The sequence below is a fragment of the Camellia sinensis genome, chromosome 4 (genome assembly GCF_055761805.1).
Source record: "Camellia sinensis isolate YWXY chromosome 4, ASM5576180v1, whole genome shotgun sequence".
Lineage (NCBI taxonomy): Eukaryota > Viridiplantae > Streptophyta > Magnoliopsida > Ericales > Theaceae > Camellia > Camellia sinensis.
The window spans coordinates 162,763,670-162,790,046 of NC_138964.1; the positions used below are offsets into that span (position 1 = coordinate 162,763,670).

General features: G+C 35.6%; 1 protein-coding gene and 1 pseudogene across 6 annotated transcripts; one reads left to right on the forward strand and one right to left on the reverse strand.

Annotated features, from left to right (window-relative positions):
• Nucleotides 1–3,817: 3,817 nt before the first annotated feature.
• On the reverse strand, nt 3,818–24,380 carry LOC114324086 (Translation elongation factor EF1A/initiation factor IF2gamma family protein). 6 transcript variants are annotated; one of them, XM_082866767.1, is made up of 19 exons: nt 24,092–24,380; nt 23,758–23,799; nt 23,106–23,156; nt 21,488–21,553; nt 20,936–21,031; nt 15,375–15,486; nt 13,778–13,823; nt 13,559–13,630; nt 9,329–9,391; nt 9,091–9,245; nt 8,937–9,001; nt 8,293–8,443; nt 7,644–7,749; nt 7,378–7,513; nt 6,749–6,813; nt 6,443–6,607; nt 6,173–6,245; nt 5,978–6,052; nt 3,818–4,139 (listed from the first exon to the last, which is right to left on the reverse strand). In XM_082866767.1, the coding sequence occupies exons 1-18, from the start codon at nt 24,093–24,095 to the stop codon at nt 6,009–6,011; spliced, it is 1,512 nt and encodes a 503-aa protein (XP_082722893.1). In that variant the 5' UTR covers nt 24,096–24,380; the 3' UTR covers nt 3,818–4,139; nt 5,978–6,008. The 6 variants fall into 6 exon arrangements, with proteins under 6 accessions (XP_082722893.1, XP_082722891.1, XP_028127604.2 ...); XM_082866765.1 differs by having other exon boundaries at nt 23,076–23,156; nt 24,092–24,340; XM_028271803.2 differs by having other exon boundaries at nt 23,106–23,177; nt 24,092–24,232.
• A 958-nt stretch (nt 24,381–25,338) lies between these two features.
• On the forward strand, nt 25,339–26,019 carry LOC114255953 (replication protein A 70 kDa DNA-binding subunit A pseudogene; annotated as a pseudogene).
• The last annotated feature ends 358 nt before the right edge of the window (nt 26,020–26,377 follow it).

Consider the following 26,377-nt stretch of genomic DNA (forward strand, 5'->3'; position numbering starts at 1 on the left):
AATAGATAAAGTAAAATTTTACCCTAAATTACTCCTACTAACCTCTTTTTGCGTTGGATAGGAAAAACTATGATAGCATTTGGTAGAATTTTCTAAATATTATTTGAGAATAGAGTTGTATTTTGAGTTTGCGAATTTTGGAATTATGATTTGAGTGTGAAAAATTTAGTTTTGGAAAAAGTTTTGAATTGAGTTTGAAATTAATGACGTGACATATGATATTTAATTCAAAAACTTACAACTCATAACCAAACACACAACCCAAAATCCTATTCAAAGCTCATAAAAAATTCTGAAAATATTTTTATTTAAAATATAAAAATAACAGGTGTGCAAAAAAAAAAAATACACCGTTTTGGTTAACCAGTCGAACGGTCCGAGGGATGATCGGGTTAGCCAAATTTTCCCGTTTAAAAATGAGTTTTCAAAGGTGGGTGCGGAATTAAGTTTTGAAAACTATAACCAAACACTACGTGCAAACCAAAAGGTGGAATTATAATTCCAAAACTCTTACAAACAGAGCCTATAATTCATAAATAAATACAATGATATCTTAACTTTATGTTCATTGATTAAAACATATTACCAAATAGGGCATGGGACTGGACCGTGCTGTTGGATCCATGGGGGCCCACCACGGGTCCCGTTTTGATAATTTGAACCATTAATGTGTAGAACTCGTCGAGTACTATATGCTTGTAAAAAATCACGTAAATCGGATATCGATAGCTATGTGATCAAATCAGTTTTGTATAAAAAAAATGGACGGTGAATAAATTAACGGTTGATAAAAATCTGTTTTGATCACATAGTTATCGATATCCGATCAACGTGATTTTTTACAGACATATAGTACTCGACGAGTTTTACACATTGAACGGTTCAGATTATCAAAACGGGACCCATGGTAGGCCTCCACGGACCCAACAACACCGTCCAATCCGATTAAAGACTGGACAGAAGCCATTCCCTACCAAATAATCACTCCTCATTATATTATGATTCATCCTAATATTAATTATCATTTATTATGATTATTATTTTGACTGCACCTAAAAAGATCTTTGGTTATGCTTTCAATAAAATCTTTTTTTGTTATGACCACAAAATTTGTTTTAAGAGTTTGACAAAGAGATCATCTCAATGTTGTAAAGGTTCCATTTTCAAAATTTGTTTATCCTCTTCAAAAACAATGTCTTACTCAAGTAAAAGCCACTAGGTAGTATCGAAATCAGCACTCAAAAAAACTACTCACAAATTCACAATCTACTGTGTCCTTCTCAATGTTTGTTGAATCAGATCAGATCAGCCAGTTCAACTGATAAAATTAATGACTAGACCTAGTTTCTGTCCGAATGACTTCTCAAAATCGGACTATGCCAAAAACCAGTCTCTTTTGAGAGAATTGAAAAAACTAGTTGTTCAACAGGGAAAACCGGTGAATCGGTCCTGGTTTTGTTGAAACCTACTAGTTGAGATTTCTAATTTTTTTTATTTTTCTTCTTTTCTTTTCTTTCTTTCTTATATATATAATATGTATATATATATATATATATAATGGGGAGTCTCATTAGAAGTTTGAGAAGTTTATGAAAGTCTATTCTTATTTATAGGAAGAGATTTTTCAATGAGATCCTAAAAATTTGACGTAATAAGGGTGAATATCGTCTGAATTGATTTGATGTGAAATAAAACTAGGATCAATCCGTTGTCAACGGTTTCATAAAAATTAAAACTAATCCAATCCATTTAAAATCGTGAAATCAATCTGAACCAAACTATTTAAACACGATTCGCTTAATTTGGAACCATAGATTCACATAATCTATTAATAATGAAAAATCATATAACATTTTTTTTTCAACATTAATTTACGTATAATTTTTCAAAACATAAACATCCACATTGTTCCACTATTAATTTAAACAAATATAATATCCAATTCCACAGCAACAACAGCAGCAGTCATCACCAAATTCCAAAAAAAAAAAAAAAAAAACTAAAACAAGTTCCACATTGCACCATTACAAAACTAAAATTAAAAAACAACATAACAATAGCAACAAAAGAGCTGCTGCACACACAGGATAGAAAAGATAATTAAATGTTATGAACTTAGGGTTTTGGTTTTATATATGAAAGGTAGGATGGTATGTATTAAGAGTGTATCGTATGAATATAGACTAAGTTACATACGGTTCGGATCGATTCCAATTTGGAACCGTAAAGTGAAATCTAAAACTAATCCGCAAAAAACAGTTCCTCAATTTTCTAATCCAAAATCGGACTAAGGATTCAAAAATTCAATCCAAACCTACTGGATTGAATTGGACCGGTTTGATTTGCAAATTTTACGAATTCTTTTGTCAGTCCTACCATGTAAAATTCTTCTCTCAGTCCTACCATGTGAGATTCCATCAAATTATTTGAATCATACTGATTGGAAGGAGAGTTAAAAATTTAATTTCCCTCTAAAATTAAATCTAAAATTCAATCAATTTGTTTGGAGTGTTAAAATTTTTTAATTTCTTTAAAACTAATAACTTTTTTTTAGTAAATACTATGCAATAATTTTTATTTTTATTTTAATACTTATATATATTTTATTTATTTATAATATATAATTATATTTTTTAATTATATATTATTAATTATGGCATCAAGATTCGACCGTTTCAACACGATAATTAAATCAATAACTCGTCCATCCGATCCTTTTTTCAATTCGCTCACTAGTCCTATTTTCAAAACATCCATTCTCACCGTCGTTTGTCACTATTTTATCAATAATGCTAGCCATTACAAAAATAAATAAATAAATAAATAAATCACGAAAAACCTCCACAAATTTTTTATCCTAAGATTAATTTATAATATTTTGTTATATGTTATATGAATTTATCTACAATTTGATGGCAATTCGACCAAGAATGTAGCTATAGAATAGCCCAATCTGGATTTCCTTCACTTTTTGAGATCCAAAAGGTAGGGAAGGACTAATCAGCAATAAAAGCACACGAAGCGAGAAATGCAACCCACTGTGATACACTCTAAAAAAGCTTAGGAAGGAGAATATAGAAATCTTTTGGCAACAAATTAAAAAAATCAATTTTTTGACTTTCTAAATTTTGTTAGCCAAGAGTCTCCAAAAAATCAAAAATCAACTTTTTACCAACTTTCCAAAACACTACATAATCACTTTTGAATTAATCTTACAAAAAATTTTATGATGTGCAACATTACTTCTATTTTATATCACCCCAAAATATATTCATAATGGATTCCATATTTAGAAATAATCATTAAGAGAATAACAACAATAAAAATAACATCTTACCATGTATAAACAAAACAGCGGAAAGAATAAACAATATTAAGTTATAAAATAAGCAAGGACATTGGATGTAACCCAATGGTCTAGTAGCTACCCCTTAGGTCATGTTTGATTCAAAAGACTAATAGTGAAGTATTAATAATCCTATTAAATTAGTGTAGGATTCACTATCCAATTGGATTAATATCCATTGGATTAATAATCTCACCCCTAGCCCATTACTAATAATCCTACAAATTTGTTAGATTAATTATCCATTGGATTAATAATCCTAAACCAAAATGTTAAAACAAACATGAGATAATTGGGCCCACGGATTAATAATCCTAATCCCATGCTCTAATCCACCCAATCAAACATGCCCTTAGGGTGTAGTGAGAGATCAGAGGTTCGAGTTGATGGAGCAACGACGGCCCTTCAGTTGTAATCTAATTATACTAACATCCCAACGCTATTGAACAACAACAAACAAACAAACAAAAGGGTTATAAATTAAGCACATCTATAAAAACCAGAAATTACAACTATAAAGTCACTTTCAAATGGGGGGATTGGCGTCTCAAATTTTACCCCCCCCAAGCAAGCATCAAACGTACCAAATACTTCAGAATTGCTATCCAAAAAAACAAAAACATGCAGACACCACAAGTAACAATAGCCAACTACTCGTAATAATACAACACAAAGGCACACTGTCAATGCCATATAAAAAAATCAATGATTTGATTCAGTTGCAAGCAATGCTCCGTGTGCTGGCCTTTTCATTTGTTTCCATACGAAAATTTGTACCGTTGGCTCAACTTACCTGTGAAAAAAATAAAAAATTAAACTACTTAAAATCCTGAGACATTACAACTCAGCAAATGATAAAAAACAGCCTACATGTCTAGTTTTCCTGAACGAAGGTAGCATACATTTTTATTGGTGGAACAACTTAATTGGCTTAAAATTCCACGGCTCATACGACACGACCCCTTCTATGTGAATGCAGAACATAAAATAATGTAATGCATTCTTTATAATAAGAAAACAGCATTTTCTGTACTTTCTCAAATGGACATAACCACATTGTGGCCCGAGGGGGGTAATAACGCCTCACCTTTTCAAGAAACCATATATATATAATACAAAGCAAAAAGAGTCAAATATTTGCCAGATAAAAAAGGATTGAAGGGGTGAACAACAGTAGCAACCCCCCTTGGGTGTAACCATAGTAGCCGGGTAATTCTATTTACACACCACACAACTCTCAATACACACCACAAAGATTTTTAATACTTTGATTTCTTCTCACTTCACACCATCAATTTTTGAAAAATCCTAAATTACCCTTTATATTCTTCAACTCTCTATCCAAAATCCTAACCTTATCGCCTACCGCCAATCCGTCGCTGTTGCCTACTCAAAGAGATGAAAAGCAGAGAATCAATTGTCCATCTACGATAGAATAACAGAGAATTGATTTAATGATTTGAGATGAAGAAGAAGAAGAAGAAGATGGATTTGTTAAAGATTAGTCAGATCGAGAAAAATGGGAAAAGAACCTGAATCGACAAAGTTGGACTAATCTTGATAGATTTTTTGGTGTTCTCTCTTGCGCTTTCTCTCACCCACTTGTTATTTCTTGCACTCTCTCTTTCTTAATTGTGATTGTGAGATCCCGATCTACTCTCTTCGTCAGTTTACGACAGTGCTAAGGAACAACTCCCAAAGGGGTGGGGAGAATGAAAGGAGTGGAAGAAGGACAGTGCTGGGGAGAGAAGATGGTTGGTAGAAGTGACTAGGAGGGGTGGGGAGGTGCTATGAGGTTGTAGATGGCGACGCTGACGCCAGCACCAAATTTGCAGAGAGAAGAAAGATGTGTAGAGTTTAGAATTATGTCCAAAATGGTAATTTAATAAAAGGATACAAGTGTAATAAAAAAATTAGTATGAAAATCGTGTGTACTGAGAGATTTGGTGGTGTGTAAATAGAATCACCCATAGTAGCCCCTCTACCCACTGGGGTGCCGAATAGGAAATGACTAAATGGGCCCAGCACTGCAGGAATACTGCACATATCCACAAGTGCTCCCTCCAGACAGGCTATGATACTAGCCCCCAGAGGGCATAGTGGCAAGTAGACAGTGGCCCAAGACTAGCAGGCATGAGTCTCTCATCCCCAAGCATCACCCTAGAGACTTGAACTCATGTCCTCCTCGTCAGCAAATCATAGGCTATTCCCATTTTGCTCTATTACCAACTCCATAGCTTATGTTCTTATTTTGATTTATTACCAAAGTAGAGCTCATATGGGTTAATCCATAGTTTTTACATTTTGTTTTAAGTCATTTGTTATGTTTGGAACTTAAGGAGAAATTGAGAACATATTGAGTGGATTATTTGATGAATGGATCTAAAATCTTTCTACATGTAGTTTGAGAAGTTTGGATTAGTATTCTCAATTTTATGTGAAAAGTAGATTTTGATAGATTGTATGAACTACAAGTTTCATTGACGACAACTTGTGGAATGCCCCATTGAATAAATATTTTTAAAACACCACTGTTTGCCCCCCCGCCCCCAGGTAAAATTGTGGTTCAACCTATGGAAATAGTCTGTAACTAGATATGGAAAGAAAATGTAAGTACATAAAATTCTTTACCTCTCACACCAAAATTGTTTAAGAACTAACACTAGGCAGAAAGATCAGTAACTTTTCCCACTGCAATTGTTTTCCCTGCAAAACATGATAATCCTTGTAAATTCGTAGTGGTTAAAGAAACAAATAAAAAACCAAAAAGCCTACAAACTAAAAATGGAGGTTATCAATAAGACAAGGGACATGTCAGTTTGTCACCTTCAGTACGAAGAGTGAACCTTCCAAGTTGTGGAAAGTCAGAGAACTTCTCAATGCATATCACATTATTCACCTGGAAAAAAGCATTTAAAGCAGGAGAAAAATTCAGAGAGTAGAACAGAAGAATCACCGAGTACAAGGTTTTGGAATTCCATAATCACTTTTTGTCAAGAATGAAAAATAAAAGCAGCAGGGAGGAAGGTGGGAATAACAGCTACAAGTTTAATATGGAGATTCCTCATTTCTCAGAGATCAAATGATGAAAATGACCTGGATGCGACATACAACGATGGCACCATTCTTCACAAAGAGAACTTTCTTTCTCATAGGCTTTTTTGTCTTAAGATCAATCTGTTGCATCAGTTCAACAATCTCACATTCCTCCACAACAGCATGAATGTGCAACACAGCCTTGTAACCAGCAGTAAAAATTGCCTGAAACAGCAGCAATGTCACTTGGAATTAAATGAAAGGGAAAAAAACAAGTTTGCCTTCAAGAAGTGACAGTTACGGAGGGGGAGAGGGGAAAAAATGACAGGACTTTGTGAACAAAAGAAAAAAATAATATTCACATACATTATCCAGCAACTCAAGGATCTGTAACTGGGCAACAAACTCAGATACTACGGCTATTGGCCTTGCTGCATGGAATAAAATGTATTAAAATCTTGATTAGCATCAGACAATCATTCAAGAACAAACAACACAAACAAGGATAGAGGTGGAACCAAAAATTAAAATAAAACACAAGATATTTACAAGTTACATTCACTATCTTAAATTTTTCATGTCCAAATTTAAAATAAAATAAAAATTATTGTCATATCCCCGCCATGTCCATATCCTAATTTTTTGATAATTGTTGTATTGTGTCTGTCTCTGTGGCTTCGTAGGGTATGTTAAAGCTAGTCTCATCCCACTTGACTAACAAGTGGGTGGTAGCAAGTAATTCAACTAGCGCAATATCAACTAGGCTAGTTTCATCCCACTTGACTAACAAGTGTGACTCTAAATCTCACCTTTCATACATAAGCATCAATGTTCTTTCCGCCATCATTCAACAGGATAGACTAGTAATACATGATTGTTCTAAATTGCATACAACATTCACATACATTATACAACCAACACAATCAAATCCATCAATCATACCAAGTAAAAAGGTTTGATATTCCCAACAAACCAATTTGTTTAAATAAACTTACCAACACCGCACAAGACAAAACCACATACAATATCCTCTTCTTCAATCCCAGACAATCTAACCCTCAGGTTCTCACCAGGTCCAGCACGCCTAACTTTATCTTCATCACAGTATACAGCAAGAACTTTCACTTGAGCCTGCAGGATGAATACGCGAGGTCCTCATATCTCAACAAAATTGATAAATTCATACAAAATAAATAAAACATGGGGGGGGGGGGGGGGGGGGGGGGGGGGTTGGGTGGGTTGAATGGCAAGAAGGAAGCACCATATTTGGCATGACCAACAAGTTATCACCCTCGCGCACACTGCCAGATTCTACTTTGCCCATGACAACGGTGCCCATATCCTTAAATTTGTCAATAATAGGCAATCTACAATGCCAAAAAAAATTGACAATTACATAAATAGTTTAAACAATAAAGTCAAAATTATTGTTACAACAAAATAGAAAATCCAAAAACACCAGTTCCATTCCTAGTTTTGAAAATGAGGAGTTAGGACCAACATTAAAGATCTAGAATCTACACATACAATGCAAGATCAACCAAAAGGCTCTGTATAATAAAAACTTCAACAATACTCCCTCCACTGTGCCAGAAGACAATAAAAAAAATACACTAATAAATTTCAAACCAAGTTCAAAAATGGTTTTTAGACTACCATTTGATATGCTAAGATAAAGAACAATACAACCTTAGAAAATTCAAGGCATTCTAGGTAGGCTAAAGGATCCTATCTAAGAAGCACTGATTAGGATTCAGGATAACTCAATGAAGCGCTAATAATAACTACCAAGCATAACTCAATGAAACATGAAACAATAAAAAATTAACGAGTGACATAATTGAACCAGCACGCCAAGAGAGGAGTTAAATATTAGTACAAAGCATGAACATAGGAAGCTTCTATCGCACCTAAATGGGCCTTTAGGATCACGTTGGGGAATTTCAACAGCATCAAGAGCTTCAAAAAGACATTGACCATTCCACCATGGACAAATACTTTTGTCCACTCTTGTTTTCATATTTGCACCAGCAAGTCCAGATATAGGCAGAAACTGAACATCTGAAAGTTGAAATAAGCCAAATTAGAATGAATGTAAATAAAATCCTGTATCCTGATATTAGCTAGCGTGGGACATGTGTTAAGCGTTCATGTGCAGCACAACTATGCTTCATTTATAGAAGTGACCATGCTGATGCTATATGTTAGACAAGCATAGAGTCAAAGACAAAGATCATGAATCTAATCAACACAAAGAACAAATATCAAATTAGTTTTTAAGAAGAAAAAAAAATTAAGTGAAATAGCATGAAAAGAAAAAAGCAGCTCCTGGACAATTGCATGAGCTATCCAACACTACCATTGAAAATTAATAGTTCTTGTTAACAACACTTTCATTTAACATGATGAATTACCAACTCAAAAGCAGCAATGTGTGCAAGACAGCATGCTTTCAGATCAAGGCAGATACTCTTTTTAATATCTAGATAGCCATATTAAAGAAGCAAACTTGCAAAAAAAAAGACAACCACATAGCAGCATGAGTGTCATTCACCTTTCTTCACGTTGTAACCCGAAGATCTTAGAAATGGTATCATCTTCGATTCAATTTCATCATACCTGTTAAAGAACACCAGTATTAAATGAAAAGAAATTGCAAAAAAAACTAGAGTCGTCTTACACAAATACATTGAAATCTCACAAAGCACCTCTCTTTTGACCAGTTCACGGTAGGATCATCCATCTTGTTTACAACAACAAGCAACTTAGAGACACCTAAAGTTTTAGCAAGTTGTACATGTTCACGGGTCTGTCCACCTCTTTCATATCCAGTTTCAAACTCGCCTTTCCGAGCAGATATTACCTGAGAGAAAGAAATTTTTAAGAAACCAAACAAAAGATTCATCCAACTAGCAAGCATGATTGAAAAACTTTTGTACAACTTACTAGTACACCTATGTCCGCTTGAGATGCCCCACTGATCATATTCGGCACATAACTTTTATGTCCCTGAAAAATCAACACCACAACTGAAAATTGTAAGGGCATCATTGAAAAAAAAACTTGAGCCAAAAACAAAATGGAATAATTTGTTCTTTGTTTTGCACTAATAAAACATGTTAAGTTCATAACACCACTGAGAATATATTTGGACCAACATCAAATACCAATTAAATATAAAGTTGGGCTTATTTGGATCTTAGCTCTTTTAAGATTGTACATATTGACCTTCAGGCCCATAAGCAATACCAGACAGGCAGGCCTTCACCCATATATCTGGTGCACACTAGATGAAGCCTGCAAGAAATCTCAGGAAAAGGGAGAGCAGAGCACAGGCTTGCTCTTTTTTTCCCTTATTGATAGATATACAAGTAGGTGTTTGTTTTGTATGGGCTTCTTTATGGGTTTCCACCAATTCTAGATGGATCTTTGGATTGATTTAACCCCACCCTAACTTCAACTCGTCTACCAAGTTTACTTGGCTCCCAAGTAACATCAACTTGACACTTGAATTCTCACACAAGTGAAGTATTAGCATTGTTTTGACCTGAAGTATGAGATCTTAGACCTCAAATATCGAATATCAAACCAAAAACAGCCTTATATCCCTATTAGGTGGAGTTAGCTACATGAAAAAAAATTCACCATTTTGCTCTATCATGCTATGTGCTATGTCAAATTCAATTGGGTGAGAAAGGACCATCTGCCTTGGTAACCAAATTTTACAGATTATAAAATAAAATACTGGTGCAGACCCAGCTCAAATTCTAGAATCGTATAAAAGAGGAAACCCAACTAGCTAATGGAATTCATACACCAAGTGAATACATCCAAAACACCACCCTTGTTAGAATTTCCCATCTTTACCTTCACCTACTCCACTACACACTCCACTTCACCTATCTCCACTTCACCACACACTCCACTTCACCTAACCCACTATCACCTCCACTACACCTACTACCACATTTTCTTCTATATATAGATTGTATAGGAATTGTAATTAATCAATCTTGTAATACATCAAGATATCCATCAATAATACAATTTATTCTCTTTCTCTCTCTATCAATATTACTAACATGGTATCAGAGCAAGGTTAACAACCTACTCATTTTGCTTCACCGGCGGGCGGCAGCCTCGCCTTGGCCGCCCGCCGGACCTCTACCTATTCCATCTCTAAACAGTATTTTCGCTACATATAGATTTCCATCTCTAAACAGTACACTTGCTGCACATGCTCCTCCATTTACTCCCTGACTAAGAAATTCCTTATCAGTGTCCAAATAGCCGCTATGTATGGCTGCTTCTAACTGATCTTCTTCGTCTCTGACAAATTCAAGTGCTTTCACAATGTTCTTTCCCAGATTTTCAGCAACATAATCTGCTACCTTCTCAGAAACTCAACTTCCTTGAAAAGTGTTACCCGAGAAAAGCTGAGGAGACGTGGGGACATCCAATTTTCAGTTGTTGATAACCTGTCTGTTGCTTCTTCACCAGTAAGCCCCATGGATGCATCTGGTTCAAATCTTTCTGGAAAGGATAAACATCCAGAAGCTACTGGAATGGGCTTATTCTCTCCAAATTTGTTGGAATCACTTGGCAAGTCTGGTACACCACCCTTTTTATGCCCAGGATCTCAAGAACCTTCAATGGGCTCATCCCTTTTTTCTCCCTATTATTGTTGGTGCCCTCCTATGGCATCAATTTTTCAATACACAGTAAAACCTCCACAACTGCCTATGTCATTCACTGAATCACTATCTTTACCTCCACTTTCTTCTTTACTACCAGCTACAAGGTCTTCTAGTGTGTTGACACCAATATCACCTCTTAATGTGTCTGATCTCCCCCCTCTGGATTTTCCTACTTTGCTGCCTGAGCCACTGGTCAGGTTGCCACTATCTAGATCAAGTTCACCCCAGATCCTACCATTCACACCTCTAATGTGTGACCCTATTGTTCATATTCCAGTCATTGATGTTTGTTCCTCAGGCCAGTCTATCCCAGGTGGTGGTCTTGCTTACTATGTCACTGCACCATCAAGCTTGGCAGACATGGCAGCCAATCCCTTTCATGCTCTCTTCTATTTAGAGTTCATGCTGTCAGCCTGTGCACTGTTCTCAAAAAACTTGGATTGAGGTTTCTGGATCTTCTGCTAAAGATGTGGCCAAGCAACTTAAGGAGCAACAATTTTTCTGTTGATTTTTCTGCATTACCACACCTACCATTCGAGTTTGCACAACACCCATATTTTATTCATCTCAGGGATCAACCCCGATCACACTGTTACAAAAAAAAAAAAAAAAAAAAAAAAAAAAAAAAAAAAAAAAAAAAAAAAAAAACAAACAAACAAACAAACAAACAAACAAAACAACCACATCCACTGGCAGATTTTTTCTTCTCTACTCTGCAGCCGGTCTCTTCTTCTTGCCTCCGTCCTGGGCGGCCCTTGACGGTGCTGCCTCCGTGTTTCCCACTCCACTGGGCATAATCACTACTCCCTGCTCCTCCACTGAAGCATATGGTGGACCTCCAAAGCGGAACATCACGGTGGCCTTCCGCTTCAACTCCTTGTTTTCTGCCTTTAGCACACTGATCTCTGCTCGCGCATCCTTATACATGCGTTGGAGCAGAGCCAGCTGGGAGTTTAAATGCTGCACCTCATTTGTTCTACTCTGCAGCCGGTTCGACAAATTTGTGACCGCCGTCATGCTTTCCACACATGCCTTCAAAGTATACTGATTGGCCTCCACATCCGACAGCCCTGCCATTCTTTGCTCCACAGACCGCATCGGAAAGTTCAACGGAGTATACCCAGCGGTGTTTGGTTGAGGTTCACTGGCCACCGCACCAGTTCTCTCTCCTGTGGACTCGTTGAGGTCGGGAAAGAGGGTGAGCAGCCCGCGGGAAGACGAAGCCATTTTTTCTGGGCAACAGAGTGTTATAGAGAGTGTTACAGAGTTTCTTCTCAGCAAAACCTCTCTTTCTAAGCAGAATGAAGAATTTTTCAGAGATTTCTCTCAGTTTTTCTGTCTCAGTTTCTGCCTCCTCCGCTTCGGTTTATAAAGACCATGACACAGAGGCAGCCACGCGCATCGCGCGCCTTTTGACGCCGACAACCTGGCACGCCTTTTCATGGCACGCCTTTTGATGGCACACCTTTTGATGAGTTGGGCACGCCTTTTGATGGCACGCCTTTTGACAAAATTGGGCACACCTTTTGAGGGTGCCACTTTTACAAGGGTCCGACAAGACTCTATAAACTGTCCCGACATTTGATACCGGTTAGCTTTTTCAAGGGTCCGATAAGACTCTGTAAACTGTCCCGACATTGATTCCGGTTAGCTCCTTTATGGGTCCGACAAGACTCTGTAAACTGTCCCGACATAGATTCCGGTTAGTTTCTACAAGGGTCCGACAAGACTCTGTAAACTGTCCCGACATTGATTCCGGTTAGTTTCTACAAGGGTCCAGCAAGACCCCATAAAACTGTCTTCTACAACGGTCCGACATGACCCCATAAACTGTCTTCTACAAACGGTCCGACATGACCCCATAAACTGTCTTCTACAACGGTCCGACATGACCCCATAAACTGTCTTCTACAACGGTCCGACATGACCCCATAAACTGTCTTCTACATCGGTCTGACACCCCCATACAGTGTCTTCACCAACGGTCTGACACGACCATACAGTGTCTCCTATCCTTTTTTATTTTTATGTATTTTCTTGTTTTGTTACTCTCTCCAAACTCAAGTTGGTTAGTTTCTCTCCTCCTTGAGTTTGCGGGGGGCTGTTAGAATTTCCCATCTTTACCTTCACCTACTCCACTACACACTCCACTTCACCTATCTCCACTTCACCACACACTCCACTTCACCTAACCCACTATCACCTCCACTACACCTACTACCACATTTTCTTCTATATATAGATTGTATAGGAATTGTAATTAATCAATCTTGTAATACATCAAGATATCCATCAATAATACAATTTATTCTCTTTCTCTCTCTATCAATATTACTAACAACCCTTAACTCATAAAACTGACCAAACAAATCCACATTTCCAAATGATATATGGTCTATCCTTTTTTTTTCCTTGAACTATAAAAAGAAAAAAAAACAAATAAATATGTATGCATATAACATGGCAGAGGGCGGCCTACTGGAGCATCCAGAATTGTAAATCTTGAAGTTTCTGTCTCAAAATGTGCTCTTCCGACTTCAACTGTTTTACCCTGAAGTAAGATTGCATATTAAAACATGGACAAATAAGCAAGCTTTAATTCTAAAGCATAAATGAATGGAAAGAATGCATACCATTTGAACTGATTAAATATAAGGCCATAAATGATATCACAGCAAACTAGACACATGAAAAATACCTTAACTCTCTCCTCTTCATTAGTGTCCATAATATATGCCATATACCTAGGACATAACAAATAAACATGATCAAAAGGCACAATTAAATAAGGGACCATCCATGTCATAATCATTAGATATTCAAATGCTAGAAACAACATATTCTGAATAATGATCATCATCCGTCTAGAAAAATACAATAAAGCCAATTAAAAAATAAGATGAAAGTTGTGATATCCAATGTTGATGAAAATTCTCAAACAAGATTAAGGTCTATACTCTATAAAAGGAGCCCGTAATTTATTCATCATTCCGAACAAATAGGATTTTGGAGTTAGCTAACTAAATCTCACATACTTACTTGGGGAAGGTAACAAATAAAAAAATGGGAATAAACATTATGGAGTAGAACTAGACAAAACCCCTTATGCATAACAACAAATGTTAAAAGAGCCATGAATGATATGTATAATTCTAAAATTATTAAAAATTATAGGGATGGCTATAGAAGGACTTGACATAAACCAAGGAAAACGAGGCAAATAACAAGACAATGTGGGCTGCAATGGATCCTCACTGAAATCAATGGAGCAGACACTTTTTGTGCTAAACATTGAGGAAATTATGGATTGCACTGAAAACAAGGGGATTTATATTATGAAAGTGCTGAAGGTCACTAGAAACATTGACTGAGAGTGACTACGAGGAATAAATTGAAATCCTATTATAATGCTCTAAAATATGATATTCAATGAAAAAAACATATATTGATAACTATTCTCTGGGATTTGTTCCTTATTTGGGCTTCCAACTGCTGTAAAAGTAGTAGCTTTGGCTCATCCACATTATAGTCTCCTAATTAGAAAGCAGTGCAACTCAGAAAAAAGCACATATATAGTACTAATGCAATATGTCAGGCAACAAACAAGCTTTTTATGGACAATTCAAGATTCCAATATGGGCAATTTGGCATCCAATCCACATCTGATATCTTGAATTTAAGTTTTGCAGCTGTATTAAAAATGAATATTTGGTGAAAAGCAAAAAATATCAACTAACATCAGAAACATATACAACATAATCAGGAAACGCAAGGGCCAAGGACTTGAGAAGATAAAAAGAGTTAAAAGACTTGAGAAGATAAAAAGGTTAGGACTGTCCCATTCAAAGACTAGGACAATTTCAAAAATTTCATGGAAAGTAAAATATAATATTTTTTCCATCACAAGGGATTTCTAGTTTTCTGGTCATGAATGATTGTTAAGAAAACTGGGAGAACAAGCCCAAATTAGGAATCCATTTCATAATTATAAGACCATCGAATATTTTTATTTTTCAGTAATCAATATAATTATTACTTAAAAACAACCACCCAAATGCTTAGGGCAAGCTCCATTACACACACAAAATAACTAACCTAACATCTGTCAGTGGAGTGGATGGAGTGCGACTAAGTTACTATATGTGCAGCTACCAAGTTGCAAAACTCTTTTGAGAGAGAGAGAGAGAGAGAGAGAGTGTGTGTGTTTTTCAGTCATCACATGTTCTGCCACAATAGATGTACTAAAATAAAACACAGGTAACAAGCTTTAATTGAAAAGCAAAATAAGGTCTCACCAACTTTGTCGACTTTTATCCTTTGCTTCTTTCTCATATTTTTGGATTGTGCGGTCATCCACCTGACCACTAAGGAACAGTATCTGCCCTCCAGTGGTGGACTTCCCTGCATCTGCATCCCACATGTACATATTTTTGGTAAGTAATAAACTAGTTAAGCAAAAAGGATCAACATACCACACATTCAGATTTAGGCACTGAAAATCAACTAGTGCTAATGAGCCAAACAAAATTCCATTAGTCCATAATTTCTCTTGGACATGTTTTCTATCAGACTATCATCATCCATCTAAAATACCAGCTGAATATCATATTTGACTAGATAATACCACCAGAGATCAAAATGCAGGAAGAGAATGAAATCAGGAGCAAAGGTTGATTTGAATCTGAGCTCATACATTTACAATCAATAAACAGAAAATGTTTTAAAGCAGATTCAGAAAACATGCATCAAGTGATAGAGAATGAGAAAAAAACTACATCAGTCCAATCATCACTTGCATCAAATTTCTTTCATAAAAAGATCCACCTCTAACATAAGAACATTATAAAAATAAAAATAAAAATTACAGTTGGAATAGAAAAATCCATTAGAAAGATTTCAAAATTAAAGTTTATTAGAGTCACTATGGAAATACAATTATTCTTGCATGTTCACAAAAGAGCCATCATGCAATCTTCTGATTTGGTAACTTCCTATTCACACTTGCAAAATTAGTTCTCACCAAATTCTAACCAACTTTAAGAGAACCATGATTTGTATATAATGTTTACTAGTGACAATAGAGTATTAGAAAAGAAAACATGAGATGACTTTAAATAACTTTGACAATAATTTCACATGTCCACTGGCATGTTTGAAGTTTTTTTTTTACGTGGCTTTAATGACCTTAACAATAATTCACCAAGAGGAAAAAAATACATGCACTTGGAAAAGTCATTTACCAAGTTGCAATAGTATTAGGCATCAATCATGTTTTACCAAAGAGTTTTATTAACAATGTCTGATATGTTTAAGGGAGAACCTAATAATTAAAATAAAAAGACAAATAAGCACCACGAACCAATTATCCAAAAAAAAAAAGCACCAAGGACCAGTTTCCATTTTGTTCCTCACACGGAAACCACCAGAAATTGATCACTTCTAACAAATGCCTTTAAGAGAACAATAATAGTCAGGAAGTTACGTAGGTAAGCCATTCAGTAATAAAGCAATAAAACCTAGGCTCCTATCCACCAAGCCACCCATAAATAATAAAATTTTTGTTCAACAAGACGTCATTAATGGAATGCCACCCAAAAATACACCAAGACGTGCATCAAAAAGCTCTACAAATTCTTAGGATTCGTTGAGAGTAGGTTTACTAACCATCGATATACACTCAAAAAAAAACTTACAAATAAAAAAGACTTACAAATGTAAACAGAACCTCTCTACTATCAAATGATTTACAATTCCTCTACTAACCCTGAATGATCCACATATTGCATAAGGAAATCAAAAACAAAATCTTCTTCTTCTTTCACCTACTCTAGCGATGTGAACTATGAAGAAGTTCAACCACTCCCTCAAAAGAATACCAACCTCATCATTGTTACTTTTTACTTGCTAGCTTTTATGCAATACTGAATGACCTAAGCACGCGCAAAAGATGGAGATGTTTTTCCACACAAGGAAAGCAAAAAATCAGGCAGTAGCTTCACTCCTCACTATTAGAGTTCTAATGCAAATAGAAGAGCAGAAATCAAGATCAGAAATGCCCTTAGTCTGGCAAGCAAAGCTTAGTCAGACGAACAATGGACTCGACTTAGCTCTGTTTGGCGCAGCTCATTTGCAACTCTAGTTGATGCATTTGAAATGTGGTACAGAAAATATCACATATACAGTACAAATTCAGGGAACATTGAATCTTCTGATTTCAATCGCATATTATAAAGCTGCTAGATAATCTTTAAAATGTTATACTATTAACATTTGGAAAATTAAGTAGTACAAAACTTTATTCATAATCTACCAAATATCTGAATCAATAATGACCCAAAAACAAATAAGACTGAACCACATTTGTAACTTTCAAGTAAAATAGCAGCATAAAAAGTATATAAAGGAACTGGAAGTACAAATTTAATTTATTGAAATACCAACCACCACATCAAGACAAACAGAAACCTCTGATAAATTTCCTTCCATTTTAAATCGACTACAAGGCACTGTTAAAAAAATTTAGAACCCCATTAACACTTGTTTGAGAAATGATGAAAGATAAAGGTTATTATAAACTTCATATTACAAGCTTGGTTATTTGTGTTCCAACAATATTCAAAAGTGAACTTCTTCTACGAGCTCATGATCTACTTTCAATATGCCTATGACCAAAATACATGTTGCATATCTAGTAAACTCAATACAAGCTCACAGGTAAATTGTGTCTACATCAGGCAAATATACAAATATACATATATGAAGCTAAAACATTAAGGTGTATGGTTTCAGTTCCCACCTCCATATTGGTTAAATGGAAACAGCTACAAACACATGCACGCGAGCACAAACACAGGTCAAAAAAAAGTGCACAAAAACCCAAAATTAAAATTTTGACCGAACACATGGATTCTAAAATTTTGTGCTTGTTATGGAGATATTGTCTAGGATTCTTGCTGAAAAGGCTTCCCTCCCCGAGTTTAAATATCATTGGAGATGTAAGAAAAACAGGATTGTTAATCTTTGTTTTGCTGACGACTTGATGATCTTTTGTAAGGGGCCTGTTCCTACTGTTGTGGCTATTAAAGAGGGTTTACAAGAATTTCAGGCATTGTCTGGTCTCTCTACTAGCCCTAACAAAAGACATGTCTTTTTCTTTGGATGTGAGAAGAAACTGAGAGATGAGATTCTTGATGTGACTAAATTTGCTGAAGGCCAGCTTCCTGTTAGATATTTAGGGGTTCCCCTTATCTCTACTAAACTCAAAGCGGCTGATTGTTAACAGCTTGTGGAGAGAATCACTAAGAGAATCAAGAGTTGGACTAACAAATGCTTGTCCTATGCTGGTAGAGCCCAGTTGATCCAGTCCATCCTTTTTTCCATGCAAGTGTATTGGTCCTCTCTCTTTATCCTTCCCAAAAAGATTATTACGGATATTGAGAGTTTATTTCGTTCTTTTTCTGGACTGGTAGTGATCTCAAGAAGCATGGGGCTAAAATTCCTCGGGATAGAATTTGTGCTCCTAAAAATGAAGGGGGTCTGGGTTTTAAATCGGTGGAAGTGTGGAACAAAGCGGCTGTGGCCAAACACATTTGGTTTTTATTCTCCGGGGGTGAGCAATCGATGTGGTGTCAATGGGTTAAATCCTACCTTCTCAAAGGAAAAAGTTTTTGGAAGGTGACGGCTCCCTCTGACCCCTCCTGCGTTTGGGGTAAGATTTTGGCACTTAGACCCATTATTTATCCCCTAATCAAGCATGCTATTGGGGATGGTTTGAACACTTTCCTGTGATATGATAATTGGCACCCCCTTGGCTCTTTGAGAGATAAGTTTGGGGAGAGAATAATGTATGACACTAATCTCAATTGTGAGTCCAAAGTTAAGGAGATTGTCTGTGACCAGGCTTGGAAGTGGCCCATTGCCAATACTTGGGAGGTTAGGGATCTTATTGATAATACCCCTGATACCTTACAGCCTGGCCATGGACCTGATAGGGTTATTTGGACCCCTGATAAGCATGGTTCTTTCTCTATCAATTCCACTTGGAATATTTGAAGGAAAGCTTTTACCACTGTTCCTTGGGCTGCTTTGATCTGGGGTCCTTGTAATATCCCTAAGACTAGCTTTGTGACTTGGATGGTTGTCCAAGGTAGACTCACAACTAGCGACAGAATTGTGTTGTTTGGCATTGATTAACCTTCTGTCTGTGTTTTTTGTAATTGGGATTGTAAGGATCATTGTCACTTATTTTTCCAATGCCCATTCTCTGAAAGAGTGTGGATTGGCCTGCAGTCTAAGATTGTTCTTTCTTGGCCCAATCTGCCTTGGCCTGATCTGGTACCTTTCCTGTCTCAACAGATCAAAGGTAAGTCTTTGAAGGCCATTATCTCTAGACTTGTGTTTACTTGTACTGTCTATTACTTGTGGTTAGCTCGGAAAAATAGAATTTTAACCAAGCCTTAATTCCAGAAGAGATGGTTATTAAATTGATTGTGGACATGATTATGTTCCGTATACTTTCTTTTACTAACTTGAAAAGCTGCCCTAGTGACAGATGGTTGTTGAATACCTGGAGTCTCCCCCAATCTATCTTAAATGACTATACAGGTATGGAAGGAGGCACTAGAAGAATGAGGGATAATGGGAGTTCAGTAAATGTGGGTTGAGTGAAAGTGAGCAAGAGTGTGTTCTCTAATGTTTTGTTTCTTGTGTAGCTCAGTGTTTGCCGGAATGAAGATCAAGTATAACCAATGTGGGTTGAGGGATGTAAGCACATCTATAATACCAACCTGTCACTGCCCATATAGTTTATTTCTAACGTACTACATATATAGCCATACTTTATCTATTTTGCAGGTACAAGAGGCTATGAAGGTTTATGTTGCAACCATGCTCTGTGGGTTGAGTGATGGGAGCTTATATATTGTGTGCTTGTCTTTTCTTGCCGAGTGTTGTGAGCTTCTAAATAGAGGGTTGAGTGATGTGAGCATTTATGTTATCTATGTTGGTGATTGTGATTTGGAAAAACTGCATATGGTAATACAACCTTGTCTAATTGAGGTGTTCTTGAGTAATATCTTATACTGGACAGGATTTATTAACATAAAGTGGAAGGAAGCTACAAGTACATATGGCTGCTGGGAGTGCCTAAAGTGTGAAGAAAGTTTTACTCATATTTGTATATATTTGTCTAGTGCCAGTTTATGTCTAGATAGGACCTTTTTTGGCCTGCCCTTGCGGGCTATGCTAGGGATTGCTCCTGTACTGTGTTTTTCTTTGTTTTGGGTGGTTCAACATACAGTCCGTATAAGGTTCTTGAACATATTAAAATCTTTTAATCTGAACAAATAGACTTTTTGTTTCTTTCTTTTTCTTTTTTCTTGTTTGCCATGACGGCTATGAACAGGTGAATATGTAGTCTAGTCTTTTTTGTGGTGGCAGTTTTTTGCTATGTTGGTAGTCCTAAACAGGTGGGCTGTTTTGCTTCGTTTTTTACTGTGTCTGGCAGTTTTGTATAGGATCTGTTAGGGCCTGGGGCATGCCCCTTGTATTTGTGTATCCTCTTGTCTTTTTAATTTATGACTTATTCACCCAAAAAAAAACATTTGTCAGCATTGCAGAAAGTAGGAACATTGAGAAAGCTAGCACAAACAACATATCATGGAAACAAAAAATGGGAAGAATAAACAAAAGGAAGCAATGCCATCACTCGTGGGGTATATAGTCGCATATGTAAGGTGTGACAATATCAATAGTCAATAGCCAACAAAACATATCCTGAGTAGGCAACATAAATCATAATTATATGACTGACTTTGATGACCAAAAATTTAAGACCAGTTAAAAAAGATCAACCTACCAACATGGCCAATAAATACAACATTCAAATGGCGCTTCTTATTATCTTCAATCTCGTCTTCAGTATCTTCAGCAGCAGAGACATCCTTGGATTTCACTGAAAACCAATAAAAGTTTTAAAAAAAAAAACTGGTTGGAGTAGATATACCCAATATCAGCACCTACTACCAAAAAATTTCACATACGTACTTCACAACAAAACACAACAAATAAAAGAAGAAGAAAGAAAAAGAACAAAACAGCAAGCAAAAACCCCAATATACACATACAAATATTTATTAATTGGTGTTGCCTTTGCAAGTGCAACGAAGATATGTGGCGGGCATCACATTTGGTTGGTGGGGAGGCAACATGTGGAAGAAAATGTGGAAGGCTTGATGTTTAGGCTTTTTGTGCTTGATGTGGCTTTCTAAAGAAAGAAGTGTCGACTTTTTTTTTTTACTATTTTGTATAGTTCGATCTCATGGAATGATATGCCTAGCCTCGAAAATATTGTGGATTATTACAAGAACCCCCCCCCCCCCGCCCCCAAAAAAAAAAAGGAATAACAAACCTTCCATGATGCCTTTTGCCTCCACTGGCACTGGCTGAGTGGTTGCATTGACCTCATCCTTCAAATCTGAAACCAATCACACAAAAGTACTTTTCATCAGTCTCACATGAAATATTCTATGATAATTCACATCACTATGGCAAACATATTACTGCTCAAAAAACGAGTGACCATCATGTTTTATTTCACAACTAGGAAAATAATAAATGCTGGTCCCTTTTCTCTTTTTATTGTTGGGGACATGTGGATTGGGTGGGGGGGGGAGTTCAAGAAGTCTAAAATATGGGGTGTCCAAGTTGGATCTTTAGTAGCATATGGCTATTAATGCAATAGGCAATCAATAATTTCTCATGACATTATAAACATCTAAACTAGATGACCTCTTCAATCCAGTTATTATAATAACTAACAGACATGATTGTCAACAGCTTTCACACGGAAAACCTATACTAACAAGAAATCAAAAACTCTCCATCTCCCAATTCCCAAAATTGTTCTTAACTTTGAACCAAGTTACCATCTCAACAACCTGACATATTGCATTAATGCTTCTTTGATAAATGACCAACGACCAACCCCAAAAATGCCCGGAGTCCGTAACAACTGACGAAATATTTCACAAGCTTTAACACCAAAATCCCTCCAGTAACATATTTATGTAGTAAAGTGTGCCACTACAAACTTACAAAACCATCTTTTGAAAGAATATATATATATAAAGTCAGTAGACCTTTTAACACCTTCAAAAGGTAAGTGGATAACTCAATTGTTTCATAATTCACCATAAGAGGCCTATATTTCAATGGGTCACCAAAAGGAGTACCAATGTACTCCGTGTAAAACGTGCACTGCCAAATTGGGCATGCATACAACTCTAAAAGTGTACATGTCCATGCTAATTTGTGTACGCAATTGATCCATACTGAAAATAAATCCTACAAATTATTACGTTTTTTTCCTTCTCAAGTCATCCAAAGATGGGGCACCTAAAATGTGGCATACTATTTGAAAATCCCTCACACTCAAAGTTAACTCTAACTATCAGCTACATTATTTCCCTTTTTCCAAGCACTAAATAATGTAGTTCCTACATTAATATTTCTAAAATTTAAATAGCACCACATGCTGAGTTTTCCATCTTTTCCAACATCCAATTCTTGTATTTTCCATTTTCTATACGTTAAATTTCAACAAGTTGCTAAAAGTATATAGGACTTCAACAAAATGCAAGCCAGCTTCATGTTCATAACATCGATAGAACTCACTCAAACCAAATGGAGCACGCGATAAGCCTACCTTCACTGTTGTGGAGAGAATATACAACTTGAAGCAGTGAATGTCTATGTCTACGATAAGAACCATGTTTACCAATAGAAAACAGCATTGGGTTCTTAACGAAGCAAAACACAATTTTATGCCAATCCAACATGCAAAAGCAGAGCATACATCACGAAAGATAGAATAAAATATAAAAGAATAATAAACATGTAAAACAGCACGAAAACAACAATGCCAAAAGGCATCATTCTCTTCAAACAAATAAAAAATTAAAAAAAAAAAAGGGAAAGGTTCAATAGCAATCACACACAGATAACAGAATTTTGGTGATTCAGCCAACCTTCTTCCATCTTATCGGGTATTTCAACTTCGTGAGTCGGCTTCACATCATCTGCATTAACCATATTATCTTCTGATAACATTCAACCGAACATTTAAATAACATATTCAAAAATAGCAAATCCATAGTAATAATATTCACCTTGTTTGGTTTAAAACTCTTTTCAGAAAATTGAGGTTTTTCATTTTCCATATATTTTTTTTTAAATATTTTACTCAAATCTTTTATTTTTTAGATACACCTAACATAGATATACTTGAAAAGTATAATATTTGTGGAAAAAAACTTTTAAAAAATCACCAACTAAAAAAAATACAAAAATTCAGTACATTTTAGTATTTTGTTGTATTCAATGAATTTTTAAAGAATTTTTGTACAAATTTTATATTTTTTAAGTTTATCAAGATTAAATGAATCTAAAAAGTTAAAAAAATAATGACAATTAAATATTTTTGAAAAAATCTTTAAAAATACAAATTAAAAATTTTGAAAACTGTTTTTTTAAACTACAAACCAAACCGGGTGAATATTATTATAGCTGTATATGGGTACCAATAGATTCAAACCAACAAAAATGAAAATCCAAGAATTCAAAGCCAAAGTTATAACACTAGCTAGCAGTAATAATATTAAGAACAAAAGTCACTCATACCAGATGAATCAAGCTGCAGAGCCCGGATATCCTCCTCGATATCTAGCATAAAAAAAAATATAAAAAAAATTTCTAAAAATCACAAAGCAACCCACAAAACCGCCTAATAAAACAGTTTAGGGTTCGTCAATAGCTTATCAATCCCATCCCTTTACCTTGATTTTGGAAATTACAATAAAAATAATTCAAATTGGAATTAAAAAATACAAAAAAAACATAGATCGGAACACATGTTGATGTGATGATAATCTGAAAGTTCATAGAACTAATGAGATGAACAGAAGAGTCGTGTATGTGTTGATGAGAGGGGAGAGAAGAGAGAGAAAAAGCGTACCCATTGTTTGAGAGGCAGTGAGACTCAGCACCGGCACTAGGGTTTTTCCTTTGATGAAAATACAGAGAGAATAGAATGATTGTGATGAGATTCGTGAGGGTAACGTTAGCGAATAGTAGTTATAGGGTTAATTTACATACGCAGCCCTCTACTATCTTTGATATCAATTTACTCACAGCTATCAAGATACTTTTTTTTTTTTTTTTTTTTTTTTTTTTAACGAAAAAAAAAAAACATGCAGTAAGGAATAATCAGTTGCAGGCTTGATTTGACTTAATTTATACAAAGTGATCTACTATCGAGGCATTAACGGACTTCAACTATAAGAATAGAGGTAAGTAATTATTATTTTGATTATTTACTCAATCGTTTTTCTCTGTCTTTCTCATTTCTCTTTTAATTTTTTCTTTTCTCTACACTTGGCAATTTTAAATCCTCTTTGTTGAAGCAAAAAAACCGTCAGCGCAATCGCTTAATAATTGGTTTAATTTAATCTATAAAAATTTTTCAATCCTTACTAGTACACTCATATTTATGATAAAAAAAATTAAAAAAACATTTTCTGAAAATCAAAACAAAACAAGCTAATTAATTTTCTCTTTTTTTACACGTTTTTCAAAAAAAATCAATTTTTAACTTACTTTTCAAAACAAGTCTTTATTTAACTTGAACTCGACTCGATAATTAATTAGGCTTAAGCTTGAGTTGATTCATTAATATTAATAAACCTCAAACTTCGCATGGCACAGTAAGATTTTTTTATTATTATTTAATACATAAATAATAGGTTTATGCTATTATTTATATGTTATTGAATATATAAATAATATATTTATTATAGAATTTAAATAAAGATGAACGAGTTGGGCTTGAAAATCCGAGTGGAACCAACTTGAAAAGAGTTTCGTTTGTTTGCAACCCTAATTGTATCACTTTAGTCCTTGGTGAAATTGGATTTTTTTAATTTTTATGAATTTATAAATGTGTGATTTTATAAATGTGTCGTGATTTAATTAAGGAAAAATTAGTCTAAGGTCCCTCTCCCACTTTTAGTAATGGAAGAGATCCACAATATTATTTTTTGATGTCTAAGGTCTCTAAACATATATGAGAGAAATTTGACTCTATCTCTCCTCCTCTATTGGAGAGCAGCACTTCCAATCTCTTTCTCTCTCTCTCTCTCTCTCTCTCTCCGAAACCCTAGAGAGAAAAGATGGGCAAAGTCAACCAACTTGAGGAAGAATGGTATGGAAACTCAAAGAAGAATTCTAAGTCTGAAGGACCAATCCGGTCGGAGTGTTGAGTTAACTCTATGGGGTGATTTCTACAATAGGGAAGGTCAAAATCTGCAAGAACTGGCTGACTGTAGGCTTTTCCCGATTTTAGCTGTCAAAGCTGGGAAAGTTAACAACTTCAGTGGAAAATCTATAGGGACCATTTCTTCCACCCAGCTCTTCACAAGTCCAGATTCTCCAGAGGCCCAAAGCTTGAGAGTTTGGTTTGATCAACGGGGCAAAAATATTGCTTCTCAATCCATCTCTAGAGAGATGCCTGGAGGACCAAAGAATGAGATTCGTAAAACTGTGTCTCAGATCAAGGACGAAGGCTTGGGAATATCAGATAAGCCAGACTGGGCTACAATGAAGGCATCCATATCATTCATCAAGACAAATACGTTCTGCTACACCGCTTGCCCACTGATGATTGGAGATAGACAATGTAATAAAAAAGTGACAAGGTCAGGAAATTCAAGATGGCAATGTGACCGGTGCAATCAGGAATTCGAGGAGTGTGATTACAGATACCTTCTTCAAGCTCAAGTTCAGGATCATACGGGGTTGACATGGGTGACCTCTTTTCAGGAATCAGGTGAAGAGATTGTGGGTTGCTCAGCAAATGAGTTGTACTTCTTGAAATATGAAGAGTAGGATGATGTCAGATTTGCAGAAATCATCCACGGCAGTCTCTTCAGAGAATATCTGTTTCGGCTCAAAATCAAAGAGGAAATGTATGGTGATGAACAGAGGGTATTCTACTGAAAACAGACACCTGCTTGATTTGATCTTGAGAGTTCGCCCTCACTGAATAATTCAAAACTGAATTGAATGGTTAGTGATGCAATACAATTAGTTATGTGAAGAATATTGGTCCGATTATGTTTAGGAGGAACTGGCAATGAATTCGTAGTTATTGATTTTATGAATAAATGTCAACAAATATATATATATATATATATATATTCATGTTCACCAAGAACAAAGAGTAATAGAAAAAGGAATTTTTTCA

Coding starts and splice junctions, on each gene's coding strand:
- LOC114324086 (XM_082866764.1), bottom strand. Junction 15,487..20,935: donor TGTATTTATTGGCCATGTTG/GTAGGTTGATCT, acceptor TGTGGGATGCAG/ATGCAGGGAAGTCCACCACT. Junction 6,608..6,748: donor TCCTTGAGTTGCTGGATAAT/GTATGTGAATAT, acceptor CTGCTGTTTCAG/GCAATTTTTACTGCTGGTTA.